The sequence below is a fragment of the Cyprinodon tularosa genome, unplaced genomic scaffold, assembly GCF_016077235.1.
Source record: "Cyprinodon tularosa strain WSP-4 unplaced genomic scaffold, ASM1607723v1 ctg793, whole genome shotgun sequence".
NCBI lineage: Eukaryota > Metazoa > Chordata > Actinopteri > Cyprinodontiformes > Cyprinodontidae > Cyprinodon > Cyprinodon tularosa.
In genome coordinates this window covers 222,867-238,456 of record NW_024039555.1, presented here as the reverse complement: position 1 = coordinate 238,456, position 15,590 = coordinate 222,867, and the positions used below count along the sequence as shown (strand labels likewise).

The following is a 15,590-nucleotide window of genomic DNA, read 5'->3' as shown; positions in this document are numbered from 1 at the left end:
AAAACCTTAAAACAAAACATCATTGATCTTTTTTAATATAGCTGAAAAGAGGACATACACTAAAGAATTATTTCCAAATACGCAATTAATAGTTAAACACTAAAGTTCAGAAAGGAGATTTTTCCCTTAATAGTGATCATTAAAAATAAATACGTTGACTGTACCACCACACTGCTTTCCCACTAAAAAAATAAAATAAAATCACATACTTTTAAAACAAGAAGTATAAAACAACATGCATATGTGTGGGGTGGAGAAAGATAAAATATTCAACTTTTTCTTGTCGAAATGGCACGTCCAATGTGAGGTTAGAGAGGGTAAAAATGCAATTTGTCTGAGACAGCCCTTATCGCTTGGCTTGTTTAAAACACCCAATTACAAAATGCAGAAATGTAGGGCCGTGTGAGGTGAACTGGGTCATCACTGAATAAAATGAAACTTTTGTTCCCTTATTTTATTCATCATGCAGATTTTACAGCCTATGCATTGTTTTTCTGCACCTCCTTATTCCCTGATCTGCACTTTAACACCTCATGGACGTGTGAAAGTAAATAACTTGGCTGTGAAAAATTGCTATGGTAAAACCTTATTTGATTTTCCTGAAAGTGGACTGCAGTTTTTTAACAGTTTTACCATCAGGCCCTTTTCTATCCATAGGTTGTATCGTAGTTCATAATGTCCAACCGTGGGCAACTGAGGTTTTTACACTTCTTTTATATATAGCTGACTTTTCCTTTATCTGTGTTTTTATTTGTGTATGCCTATTGTATGTGCATTCTGGGTTGGTGTAAACAACAAAATTTCCATCCATCTATCCATCCATCAGGATCGCAGTGGGGACTGCCTATCTCCAGTAGTCTATTGACGAGAGGCGGGATACATCCTGGACAGGTTGCCAGAAAGACTCAGGGATGGGAATCGAACCCAGAACCTTCTTACTGGAACAATTCAATGCACCGAACCACCATGCAAGCCATCCAACAAAATGTATGCTACTCGTTTGAGATTTCATTTGTTTAGTAGGGAACTGGTGAGGATTAAGCTGGGAACTTTGTTGGTACTGGTGATAATCCCTTTCTACACTGCAGATGCTTCCATGAAGTCCCCAGACTGATCTACAAAGTTTGTTGATGACTATTATAGTTTGCCTCATTAATAATGAGATCATCTCAGAGTAAAGACAGTGTGGACTGCACCAGGGAAACCATTTACTTTTTAAAAGGTGGAAATCAAATACGGTGGTAATAGATTTTGCAGGCACAGACCAATCACTCTAACACTGCTAAAAAAAAAAAAAACATGGAGCTGGTGTTGAGAAGTATCTGGGTGTTCAACTGAACAATTTGCTGGACTGAATTCAAAACAATGATACCCAGAAATAGCTCAAGTCCCTCCTTATGTATATGTTGAAAGAGAAAAATAAGGCTGTTATTCCCTGAGCTGTAAGAGTTGTAAAAAGTATTAACACCAGAAGTGCAAATAATTAGTGGAAAATGCTTAATGCTCCATCATATTGTCCTGGATAATATTTTGGAGCAAAAGAGATCTCACTTAGTTGAAAAGTTTGCATAAAATGGCTTTCCTTTAAAAACCCCATGGACTTGATATGACTTTGGATTAAATAGAGTAAAAGGTACAAGACAAATATAGCTGAAAAATGTCTTTGAACAGTCATGAAAGGCTTAAAGAAACTGAAAAATTGTTTCAAATCCTAAAATCAGTCCTTATAAAATAATTTTAATTAAATGAGACTAGTCAATGAATCAGTACAAATGTTAAGAAATAAAATAATGGTAATCCAGTTGTCACAGACAACTATTGTCATTTGAAATATGTTTTTATCATTGTATTATTTTCAATATATTTTCCAGCTTGAACCATTTAGTATTGCATTGCTCTAACATTTTCTTTGTAACAAAATTAGTATTTGTAATTGAAACTGCTTATTAAAATTATCTAAGTCGTGTGGAAAAACCATTATCCCGGGAGCCAGAGCAACACAGAGTGAATATTCCTCGCTGGTCTGTCGCAGACTTAATTAAGGTGGTTTATTAGGGAGAGCAGAGGTAAAGCACGGACATTAATCAGACAAATGGAAAACAATCAGGCATAAACAAATAACACAGACACTTAGACATGAGCAGGGATCAGAAATATGAGCTATAGAAATGTGCTGATGCTCTGATATGTTTTTCTTCATAGAGTAAAATACACTGAGTTTTCTATAAGATTTTACAGTGTTAAGGAAAAAAAGAATGATTTTTTAGTAAAATGAAATGTGATATTGGTGTTAGAACACCAAGTCTAGATATTTAGAAAACCTAAAAAACAAACAAAAAAAACCAAACAAACAAAAAAAAACATTACAAATAGTAATTAATCCACCTGCACTCACTCTAAAATTAGCTCCCCTTGTACAAACAGGATGCAGCTGAAACTATTTACATACATAGAATAAAAAGGTGCAGGTTTTTTTCCCCAATGATTGAAATCAAATTATTAGGTCTTTGTTCCAATGATCGTAATCAAATTATGCTAAAACGTTGGTGTTTTTAGGTCAGGAATACATCACTTTTCCATTGCACTCAGGGAAAAACTGAGTTTTTAGAGATTGGTCCTGTGGTTTCATGAACTAAAAAATTAATTGAGTGATCATAATGACAAGCTTTTCAATGTAAGAGAAATGGAAACACTTACAGGAATGAGAAAACAAGTCAATTCTGAATTATTGAGGTGGTAATATTTGTTGGAGGTTATTTTATTGCATTGAGACCGGGTAGGTTTTTTTTTTTTGTGTAAGTTGGCCTACAAACATTACTCAGTAACTTCAGTTTATTCCAGCAAGCTATCAGATGTTGGTGGAAAGATCCCCAAGATTTTTTTATCAAAGTCTTACAGTTCGAGGAAAAACAAACACGCAACAAGAGAATTTATGCACAGTTTTTGACTTTGAACTGTAGAACCTAACATTAGGGTGTATTCAAGCCTGTGACAATTCATTTTCTTTCTACGTATATATATAATTATAGTAAATTAACACATTCAATTGATAATTACTGTACAACAGAATAATGAATAATGACAAATAATTCAATAAGAATTAAAATTGTAAAATGAAATAATTTGAGATATGTATCTCAAACACTTTTTTGACTTAAGCAAAACAAATGTACAGCAAAAAAAGCTATACCTAAATATGTGTCATTGAATTAGGAATTAACAAAATAAGTACATTTGGTGAGAGGAAACAAAATAAAAATAATACTTTTTTTTTATCTTCTCTTCACTGCTGCTATAAAATGTAGTTCTGAAGTTAATATAAATTAGCTTACTCTTTATACCTATGCTCATTTGGACCAATGCTAATTTTAGAACTGGCATAGTTATCATGTAATTGTCATGTATTTTTTTCTGCTAAATTAGTGTGACCAAATGTGTTGTTTCAAAACATTTTCCGAATGATCAGACTGTGTTTAATCGGGTATAAACACATCAGAAACATTGTGTTCACTTTCTTAGAAAAAAAAACAACGCTGACAGAATAACTGTGCCCCCACCAATGAGCTTAAGCAAACACAGAAACTCTGCAAAGATTCATTAAAAAATAAACAATGCCTGTGCAAGATGTTACCAAAGAGAGAAGATATCTCATCCTGTTTGCATGTTAAAATGTTGTTTTGTCAAACCCAATTTACAGAGATGCATTTTCAAACTACCTTAAAGATATGGAATAATAACATTGGATTTAAAAAGTGATAGTTATCCTCAGTGGAATGACGTTATTCTCACTGACATGTACAGACAAAATCTTATGTCTCTTGAGGGTTTAAGTATGTTCAATGGTCGAGAAAGGAGAGAATGTGAGTTGCAATACAGTTTAACCCCCCCCCCCCCCAAAAAAAGAAAGAATTAAAGCTGATATTATCACTGCCCTGGCTCACATTGTCTGTTTCCTCTACTACTATGTGAATCATGCAGATATTTAGGTATTCAGCAAGCATCTGCAACCAAGACCGTTTCCTCCAAATAGCAGTGATGGCCTTTTGTTCGCCTCAGCCAGAAGCTTCAGGTTGGAGGAGTAAGGCCGTCTCTATGATTATGCATAACCTTCACGCACTAATGTCCTCAGACAATCAGTAATTAGAGGAGGTAAGAAGAGAGGTTCTGTTATTAGACAGTTTTATCTAATCATGTCCAAATGCAGAGATGCTCAAACACCTATTGGAGCTGATAGGTGATTGTTTACTTGTAGAAATCTAATGAGTTGCCTTTGATCTTTTTACTTTTAATTTGAGAAATTTCTTAGACGTTTCTAACCGCTCCCATGGCTATTTCTAATCTGAGTCATTACATGTCCACTCATCACATGCGAGAGATGCAATCGTGTTTGAAAGTTCTAAAATCATTTGCTGTCACTGGAAATGGCAGTTGCCATAGAAACACAGTACACATTTCCATTAAAGAAAAGCTGTCAGGGTAAGCTAGGCAATATTAATAATGTGTTTTCTCTTTTCACAAGACTTCTGACTTCCTTGTGTATTTATTTTAGAATCTTGTTCAGAATCAGTAGGAGTGGAACGCATGTTACTCCTGACTTTGCTTAACAACAAGCCAATGAGCAAAAATTAGTTCAGAAGACATTGAAAAGACGTCATGATTTACGTCCAGAAAATGTCTGAATTTGGTTGAAAAGTGAAAGCCATAATAATAGTCTTTGAAAATCCATGTCTATTACTGGACTAATGTGGGACAAAATCAGACTGACCAAACACAGGCCAATTTTCAGCTACTATATCGGGACTAAATCAAGACTATGAAAGACAGACTGAACGTCTAAATGATATCTGGTTGCTCTTGTATTTCCATAAATGTAGACTGACAAAAATGTGAGCAGCTGTTGTTAAAAGAGACAATAACTACAGCTGTACCCTGTTTACATTTGGGATAATCACCTTTTAAATAGTTGTTTTTAATTTTGTATTTTAACCAAGTGAAATAGGCTACAAGACATTTTTTCACTTTTCTGTGTCCCCAGAGACCCGTTTTACAAAGCAGTTTTAACAAACTCAGACTCAAATTCTAAACTCTGAATTGACCTGCCCTAAGGTTGGAAACTTTGGAGTTTTCGGTTTCACAACAGTTGGTGGGAGTCAGTTTAATCAAATTTTAGTAAGTTCACTTGTAATATGAAAAGCTATCATCAGTGGAGCCCCTGTTTGATGAGTCACCATGACAGCAGGCAAGAGGTAGTCGGCCTAGTTCATACTACTGGACCTACAGGTTTTGATACAGAATCAAAAAAATATTAGATAATGTGTTTAAAAGAAAGAGCAACAGTCCTACAACTTCAAAGACTGGTCCGAGCTCAGTAACTGGAATAACTTATCGTGTGTAAATGGAAAGCAAACTGAACTGAACCGAACCAAGCTAGACACAACCGAATCTAACCGAGCTAACTGCAGACCAGTTCCAGAGGTGGGCTCGGCTCGGTTTTTCCCTGGCTCGGTTCTCTGATAACAAGAGCGCATGAGCAGAACGCGTCATCTCCGTCTGGCTGCACATCCCCATTCACACTCCATTCCAGTAGATGGCGGTAACAGAACAAGAACAACAACTTCTTCTTCAACTATAATTAACAATCGAAATCTTCTCCACGCAACATTTTAAATAATGGCATTTTAAATAATAACACCGAAGTACAGCAATAATAATCAAGCATAACTTTCTGAATGTGACGGGCGCCGCCATTTTGATTTGCTTGATTCCCTACTTCTTGTCTTCTTTTTCTTGTGTTTTATGGCGGTTGGCAAACAACTTTTGGTGCATTACCGCCACCAACTGCTTGATTTCTTCCTTCAATACTGGCAGTAATAGCACAGATCGTCACTAGGAGGCGAGGAGTCGAGGAACCGAGATAGCGTGATGTGTAAACGGTTGTCAGAACCGAGCTCGGCCTGGTTAACTGATATGAGCTCGGACCGGTCTCGGCATGGATCGGTTTTTCAAGGGTAGTGTAAATGGGGTATATGACAATTTTGTCTAATTCTTGACAGTTTAGGATCTGAATCAATCGTAACAGTAGCTACGTTTACATGGACACAACTAATCGGATTGAAGGCCTGATCAGAGTCTAGGAACGCCGACTTATACACTCAAGTTCATTTAAAGCTGCAGGAAGCAGGAATTTATCCTCCTCCTCTTCCTCTTTTCTCTCTCCACAGCCCACTCGCTCTCCCACGCCGGTTCAACCGCTCATTCTCTACATTTTCTCTCGTACATTTCGCTGCCAAGCGCTGTTTCCTCCTCTCTCCTTTTTTCTTTCCGCTCTCTCCGAGCGCATCGTTTGTCAGGCCTCCCAAAAACCAGACGCAGACAGAACTGCCAAGTTTGGCAGGAAGTTCTGCGCATGCTTAAAAGATTTAATCTGATCCAACGCTTGGTACATGTATACACACGTCATGATCGGATCATTTCATTTAGTGTCCATTTAAACGGAGATTTTGAATTTCCGATCAACCAAGGTTTGGATCGGATCGGGGAAATTTTGCGCATGTAAACGTAGCTAATGTTTTCAGAATGTAAGAAGAGATTCTTGGTTCTAGGTGGAAAGCCATGATAACAAAGGAGGACAAATTAGTTGTCTGTGCTTTTACATATTGCTTCTGGGAATTTTATAGAACTTTGCTAGGACTTCAGAACAAATGCATATGATTAACATTAATCAATTAATCAATGTTGTAAACTTTCAGAAAATACAAAACCGAACACTTTTTTTATGTTGCTTTCCCTTTCAAAGTGGGAATGGTAACACACCCACCTTTACAGTGTTCCTGTTGCAAGATAGAAAACCAGTAGGATTATGCTCATCATTGTGCTTAATGACAAGGAAATGATTCGAACCATGAAAAATAATGAAAATTCTGTTAAGAAGGGCATAACAGATCATTACAAAATTGTTAACAAAAAGAATGCAATTTCCAGCCTCTTATATGCAGCAGGTGCTAAAAATATAAGGAGTGCGTCTTCACCCCAATGTTTTGGTACTTTCTTATATCCTTTCAGCCATTATAATCATAGTTTGCTGAGTTAGCTGTTTCTGTGGGTAAAATAGATGATTTTTATTAATGTGTCGAGGCAGAGAAACTTCTAAAACATACAGGATTAGGTCACTGAGGACCTGTAGTAGACACCTTTGCCTTCAGCTTTATGCATTTCTCAGTATATATCCTCAGTAATTGTCTGAACCCTCTCCTTTCTACTGGCCTCCTTTCTCTTGATACCCCTTCTCTTAAGTCCTTCACATACTTTTCATTTGACCCTTTCTTTCTTCAACTCACTCATTTTAGATTCTGAGCACCAACAGAGCACCAATGCCCTCCTATATCTATTCATCCCCCTCCCCATCTCTGCCCTTGAAATACACCTTCACCCTCCTACTCTCTAACTCCTCCACGGCCAATCTCCTCCAACCACAGCCCCAGGATATTTTGCTCCCCCACACAAGTCTCTTCCTTTTCCAACCCCCTAGAGCGTCTGCCCAAAACTCACCAAGCAAGATGACGATGCACAGCAGGATGGCAATAAGAGCCCCCGTGCTGAGACCCGCGTAGGGTAGCGACGCCTCTCCTTGGCAGATCCTGATCTTGCCATAGCGCTGGCAAGGGCACACCCGCAGGGTCAAGGTACTGGTGCCACTCAGCGATGGCTCCCCACCGTCCCACACCACGATTGGAAGCTCATAGAACTCCTGGGTCAGATGATTAAACCGCCTCCGTCTTGAAATGATGCTAGCTGAGCTGTCTGCAAATACAAAATGTTAGACAAACATTAAGAACAGTCAGAGAATAAAGGGCTAATTGTGCACATCTTTCAGAGATGTATACAGTTTCAACTACATTAGTGAAAATAGTCTGTTAAATAGCCTTTGCACTTTGAAAGTATCTGATAAAGGTATTATTTTATGTGACAAAAGAACACTTTTCCTTGATATTTATGGAGGTAAATCTGTTATTGTCTGGTACATAAGGGGAAATGATTAGGAGGAATACAAGAGTGAAAGAGTAAGTGGGTTTTTTTTTTTTTTTGACAAGACCAACAAACTGACCAAAACAAACAAAAAATTTAAATCAGTTTTTATGAGAAAAAAAAAATACTGGTTTACACTCCAAACTACATTTAGTCCTTGCCAATATTTTTCTGACTATGTTGATTAAAGACATTGGTATCTAGGAGGTACAGAGATCAGGATCCTTTTCCGGCTAAGATTTTGCTCATAAATGCACCTACAGCTATTCAAGAGAGTTAGGGATAGTCCAGGCAAGCCAAGACAAGGAGTATGCTTTCACTGAGGTCCTATCTCTTGAGTGGGGAATGGGGACAGACTGATCAAATGGAATTGTACAGAATGGTCAACAGTTGTAAGAGCTACATTAAGCTATCATCTATATGTTTGGGGGTGTCTGATTGAGCATGATGGCTAATTGGTAGGCTGTGCTGGTGGGCAGCTCCAAAAGGTAGAGTTACTGCTGCTTGTAAGAGCTGTTTGACAGTCAAGTTGCTTATCACCTCTCTGTGCGTAGGCAGTAGAGTTGAATTATGTAGCATTGACTTATATAGTGTGGTGGCTAACCATGGCAGCTGGTGTGCTGCAGTTCATTGACAGGTTCATCAGAGCTGACTGACCTGCCCAACTCAACTCAATAAAAAACAGGTAAAAATTCACCCTCTCTGAAAACTCACACATAATTCATAAAAATGTTATGTTAATGATAAAGAAGATGCCTAAAAACAAAGCTAAATAAGGAAAGTGAATTTTTTGGTAGTTATTTAAAATATCACTGAGGGGCACATTGTTTTTAATTGAATTTTTATTAATATTTTCTACTGGTGTTTCCAAAATTAAGGGTGTCCAATTGTAAGGCCAGAATTTTTTCATGGGAGCACAAAATGCATAAAACCAAAAAAAAAGATGATAATAGTTAAAATTTAAAACATATTAAGTTAACTATAGAGCCCCTTGTGGCTCTCTGCTGAAGTGACATTTCAAGATAATTTAGTTAAAATTAAACATTATGCTGATCCAACTGAATTATAGTATTTCTGGCTTCAAAATAATAATTTTATTTTACCTAAAATTAAAAATCCCTTATAATGAATAAGTGACTGAAATAATTATTTTCTAAATAACCTGCTACTTTAAGTCAAATGGTGATAGGGGTGCATGAGCATTTGAAGTTACTGCCATTTGTTGGTGAATTTGACCCCAATGGCTGAAAATTGATATTGGTGTGGCCAGTGATGCAACAACATGAACAAAAAATTAAGGGTTCTACTCAATATTGAACAAGATAGTAATCGATAGAACTGCAAAATGTCTGAAACCTCTAATGAAAAAAAAAAAACTTTAGAAACTCTGACTTATCTATTTGTAAAAACTAAAGAGACAGCTCTTTAGAAGTCTTAAAATATAAATTAATTTTGACCAAATAAGATATTGAGTTTTAAAAAGGCTGATGTTTTTAGTAGTGCTGAATTAAAAACCACATCAACCAAGACCAAGGAGTACCGAGACAAGACCAAGACCTTTAGAGGCTGAGTTCCAGACCAAGACCAAGAGGCCTCTAAAGGCCTTGGCCTTGTATCGGTCTCGGTACTCCTTGGTATTGGCTGGTATGGTCTTGACTGCAACACTAGAATAAAAACAAAAAAACAATATAAATACGACACTAGTTTTATGTCTTTGGAGTAAAGAGAAAAGATAAAATAAAGATTTTCTTTGGAATATGTCAATGTACATTCTCAATTCAGGATTTTTATATATTTGGATTCATTTCAAATGGAATCACAATGATTAATTCTAATAAAATTTGAAGTAACAGAGTAATTATAGTATCTTTTTAAAATGTGGTCAAAAATACCATTTAACTTTGATCCTATCAAAATATGACTGATGCTATTGCCTTAAAACTTTAACCTTGTTAAATTTATTCTATTAAAGCCAGGAAACCAGTTAGGATACTACAGTGTGACATAAAAAAGTTCCTTCATCCTCAAAAACCCAGCAATAAGGCTGAGTTAAAACAATTCTAGTCTGTTAACAGTGATGAAAAGACCCATGCCACTTTTTACAAACATTTAAAGGAATAGTACACCCAAAACATGATTAGCCTTCATTTTCTACTCACCCCCATGCTGAACAACACTCTGGAGTACTTTTTTGATATCTCAAATGCATCTGGAGATCTGGGAGGTTTCTTGCTGTCTGCTGACATTCAAATAATGGAGGTCTATGATGCCCGAGGCAGAAAGGTCCATAAAAGTCCACAAAAACGTTTCAATATTCCTCCATACTGCTCGTCCAATGTATTCCAAGTGTCCTGAGTGGGTAGCATCCAGAATTTACTCGAAACGAAGTCATTTAGAATGTTTTTAGAGCATAAACAGTAGTGTATAGGATTTCCTGAAAGCGCGTTCACGACGCTACGGAAACCGCGGCAGACCAAACCAGATGAAAGTGCGCATTCAGCTCAGCAAAGAACTCGTGCTCTTCCTCAACACTGAAGTCCTCAGACATTTTTCTTTCGTTGTTTCTTTCTTTGCACAGGTAAACAGCACATTTCTTCTTCTACGCTTGCATTATTGGCAGAGCAGACGCTGAATGCGCACTTTCATCTGGTTTGGTCTGCTGGCTTCCGTAGCGTCGTGAACGTGTCGGGATGCTACCCACTCAGGACACTTGGAATACATTGGACGAGCAGTATGGAGGAATATTGACACGTTTTTTGTGGACTTTTATGGACCTTTCTGTCTCGGGCACTATAGACCTCCATTATTTGAATGTCAGCAGACAGCAAGAAGCCTCCCAGATCTCCAGATGCATTTGAGATATCAAAAAAGTACTCCAGGGCGTTGTTCAGCATGGGGGTGAGTAGAAAATGAAGGCTAATCATGTTTTGGGTGTACTATTCCTTTAATGGCAGGTGATTTGACATAACCTGTTATTAAGCTCAGGAGGCAATTATAATTTCACATATAACAGTTAAATTTCCATATTTTTTGGAAGAATTAATATTCTAATTTGAAACCTGCTATTTGTATTTACACAGGATGTATTTTAACTGATATATACAGTACATTAGTTTGATGTGTGACAAAAAAAAGACATATTAAGGCGTGGGTACTGTAAGTCATGCTCAGACATGTCAAACTCAGTGGTACAACAAAGCTGGGGTAATGAAAACTGGTCGAACATCAGTTTACTTATTTTCCCCAGCTTTTATTGTCATTACACTCTCACAATTACAGAGCAACGAAATTAACTCTCTGCATTTAACCCATCCCCTTGGGGAGCAGTGAGCTGCCACTGCGCAGCGGATCCTTTGCTCAGGGACCCATAGCAGCAGTCTGGGAGTGGAGCTTGAACTCGGAACCTCTGGGTTCCAAGCGCAATGTCCTAACCACTAGGCTGCCACTTCCCAAAACTATTACTAAAAAGTAAAAAAAAATTGGGTGGTGATGGTGGGGAGGATGTTACCAGAGAGTGAGCATAAATGTGTGTGAAAAGGGATATCTTTAGTTGTAAGTAACTATTAAAATGGTCAAAGCATGTTCAACAGCCAAAGTCAGTGCCTTCTAGGAATTTGAGCAAACGTCCATTCACCCATGATTTAATCCTGTTTTGTGGTTATTTACATTTGTTTGTTTTACCCAAGGATTTGGTCTTGATATACGTCTACCCTCTCACTCTGTTGGTCAACTTTAATACATTGCTTTTTTCTTTCATGATGCAAAAATATATAAATGAAAAAGACTCATAGTTTGTACACTGTAATTCAAAGTTGCTGTAGTCCAGAGCATAGGATAGCACAGAAAACGTCCACAGTCCTACTGTCAATATATCTATTTTTGGTGATGGGGGTTTGAAGGGACCAAAAAGCAAAGCAGTAAGTAAGTAATGTTTATTTATATAGCACCTTTCACTGACATAGAGGTCACAAATTGCTTCACAAAATTACAATACAAATAAAAATACATTTACAGTCACAAAAGACATGGTCTTAAAGCGCTGTGTATAATCCCACAGCCATGTGTCGTAGTGAGCTTGTTGCAGGTATTTTTGATTTATGCCCAATTTTGAAGCGAGGTCTGCGCTATGTTATTCCATGCTGCAACGCAAGAGGAACAATCACAAACTAGCTGTGGGTCTAGATACAGGCGAGGCGGTGAGGAAGTGTGGGCAAGTTTGTGTGACAACGGAGGGACATGAGGGTCAATAAGAGGGGCTCAAAGTGGAAAAAGGGTCCCAGCGTTCTCGCCCTCCTCATATCTTCACGAGTCGTTTTCCACAATGGCGATCACACAAACAAAGCCACCCGGTAAGGTACCAAACAGGAAATACGCATAGAGCAGAGGTAGATTTGACCAATCAGAGGCCTCCTGTCTGCGGTCACCTACAATTTTGGAAACATGATCTCTTTAATTCAGAAAAACAGACCAATTTCTTTTTTTTTTTTTCCCTAGGCTAACACAATGCGCTTTACTAAGAATATCCTTTATGATGATTTTAAATATAAATTGAATCTGCAAAGTATTAGTGATCCTTTTAATGCTACATGTTTCCTTGTGCTGACTATTTCCAAACAGAATAATTTAAATGGAAATGTATCACACCCAGTTGTTCAAACATCTTCTGACAGTGGGTTGTGTTAACTAAACTTAGTCATTAGCTATTTTTTTTCTTTTATTTTGAATTTTTTAGTGCTGTAGTATACAAAATAAAATAAATTTTGCAATAATATTTACATAAATATTATTGCTATCAGAAAGATGTTTTACCTGCGTGAAAACAATATCTCTATTTTATTGCAGTAAAATCTAAGACTGAATAATTTAGAGTAATGCCTTTAACTAGATTCCTTTTTTTGTGGTTGTTTTAAGCATTAAAATGCAGAAAAGTCAATGAAAAACAGCTGCCTGCTTGGGTAAGACAGTTTAAATAAAATCAGCCCATACTCTTATCTAAGCTGTTGCGAAGAATTCAACATCCCAAGTTTTCAACTATGTGTGCTTATTATTTTATAAACAGCTTGTGTCTTAAGGCATATAAAAAGGCCAGGCCCCTCCTGGATAGCTGACAGATTTTAGGTTAAGTAACAAGGCAGCTGTGGCTACATATTTGTAGGGGTAAATGCTCCTTTGGGACACAAACATGCATTAATTATTAAATATGCTTGAATATTCTATATATCCTCCATGTGGGAAATTTCACCTATGCCCTGGGTACAAAGCTGTTCTTACATCAGTTGTAAGTAAAGGGGAGGGCAAGCGATCACAAATAGGTTTAAATAAACAAAAGGCCGACACAGTTCTCCCACAGAAGCAACACTTGGAGGGTCTTTTTTCAGCATATACTGCATACAATGTCATCAGAAGCTCATAAAGTCCAACAGATCTTCCCATTCTTTTATGCAAAGTCTAATCTCATGGTCTACATTGGCATCAAGATCCAAACATTTCCTGAAAGTCATAAACACTGGTTCATTCTGACCGACAGATCTAAGAAACAATCCTTTACAAATTGCTTACATGGACTTAGCAAAACAAAGTTCCTATTTTCATACCAAATCCATGTACTATGTGTTTGTTCAGGAAAGCAGAATGATTTCCTGCTGTTCTTAGATGATTAACAGGAAAACCAGATTTATTTACCAGGCTATTAAAACTGATTACAGGTTTGCATGTTGCTTAGGCATAACAAAACCATAAAACTTCTTTCTCCCATAAGCAATTTCAGTGGCTGTGTCGGAACGTCCGCCCTCATCCCTAAATCCCGCCATGCTATATAGTGGACTATAAGACTATATAGTGGACATTGTAGTTAACTCAGTTAATTGACTTCGGAGAGATGATCGCTACGTTTTACTCCCCATTGGTCACGTAACTCCGCCTCACTGGACGGTGCCTGCAGCATCTTTTTTTGTTGCCGGCACAACAAATCCCATGACGTTTTGCGAGGAGAGCTCTCGCAAAGCACTCCCGGATAAATCAGCTCGTCTAGTGACCATGGATGATCACTACTTTTCAATGTGCATAGTGGGAAATTTTGAGTCCACTACTTTTTCATCCAATAGATGTTCAACGCTCACCTAAAATGGCATAACCACTGCAATCTGCCCTATGTAGTGATAAGGGCAGACATTCAGACACTGCCAAAGAAGAAAAAAATAAAAAAAATTAATAAAATGTTCTTAAATATAAATTGTATTTCTCAGAACAGTATAGTGTTTTCTGTTTGTACTTGCCTGCTAAATGTATTTTTAGTTAATCTTACATTAAGTCTTTAAATAAATATTAGACTATTTGAAAGTTTCATTAAGATGCAAACCAAAAGGTTTTTACTTATAAAACATATTTTTAGGTAAAGTGATAGTTAATTGTGCCAGTGAACATAGTTAATTTCATAATGTTGAAAAACAGTTACTTACCTAATTTATTTTTTTTTTCTTTAAGTTGTCCAACACTGTGGATTACTAATGAAATGTTAGAAGCCATTCTGATCAGGTTAAAGAATGTCTAAAACTTCCTTCCTTTTAAATATGTTTAATAGGAATTTTAGTAGTGACAGTAACTGTGATGCAGAGGTGCATTAACTGAAAATATAGTTAAAAAAAAATCAGTGTGAGGTTCTGCTGGGGCAATAAAATACTAATCACCAATCTTCATATTTATGTCAAAGTAGCTTCATTTGGTCTATTCCTGTTGGGCTGTGACACTTAGAGAAAAATACCAGCTGGGCTGCTGCGATCAAAACTTTTGATTTTGGATTATGGAGTTGGGCCTGTTTTTTAGTGTGTAGTTCTGTTTCTCTCCTAGAAATAGATATGGGCTCAGCTTTTACTCCTTTTCTTTGCTGCCCAGAGCTTGTCTGATTTACTTTTTCTTTCCTTTATAAAAGACTTATGATAACATAAAGAGTTTAAGTCATTTTGGTTGAATGATAGCTTTGGTTTTGCACACGACTCACTAAAAATTGACAGTTGACACATTGCAGACTGATCTGTATGTTCATGCTATTTAAGTTATGAAAATGCTGAATCGTGCAGCAGGGCAACCTTTCCCCATCCATCGGATAAAACACCTCCGCCATGCTGTACTATCGAGCTGCTGCTGCAGCTCTGAGACCTCGCCTCCCACACCAATCTCAGCTCCATCTATGAATAATTAGAATGATCGACATTTGGAGAGACAACACACACTTCAAGCTTTATTAAGCTAGCATTCACCACATCAGCACGCAGATGGGTGGAGGCTTTGAGAGACACAAACAGCACAGAAGAGAGATGGGTATTTGTAGGTCTGATGTCTAACCAGAAAGCAGAGAGCAGACGGGGTGATGATAGAGGCTGAGGGAAAAAAAAAATCTGGTTGGTGTGTATGTACAGGTCCTTGTACTAACCACAGAGAGGAAGTTCACATCCATTATGTTATGGTAATTCACATGAACCCATGTCTCATTGCAGGTGAGAGGAGGAGGGCCTTGTGATTTCAGAGTGAGAGTGATTAATGCCTTGGTTAGACAGACCATCTGCAGC

General features: G+C 37.3%; 1 protein-coding gene across 1 annotated transcript in view; it reads right to left on the bottom strand.

The window, feature by feature from the left end:
* LOC119773951 (cadherin-18) overlaps nucleotides 1-15,590 on the bottom strand; it is a 207,511-nt gene that overhangs the window by 4,761 nt on the left and 187,160 nt on the right. The window contains exon 11 of the mRNA XM_038271191.1: nucleotides 7,549-7,800. Coding sequence (XP_038127119.1) covers nucleotides 7,549-7,800 — 252 coding nt within the window. The remainder of the gene's footprint in view (nucleotides 1-7,548; nucleotides 7,801-15,590) is intronic.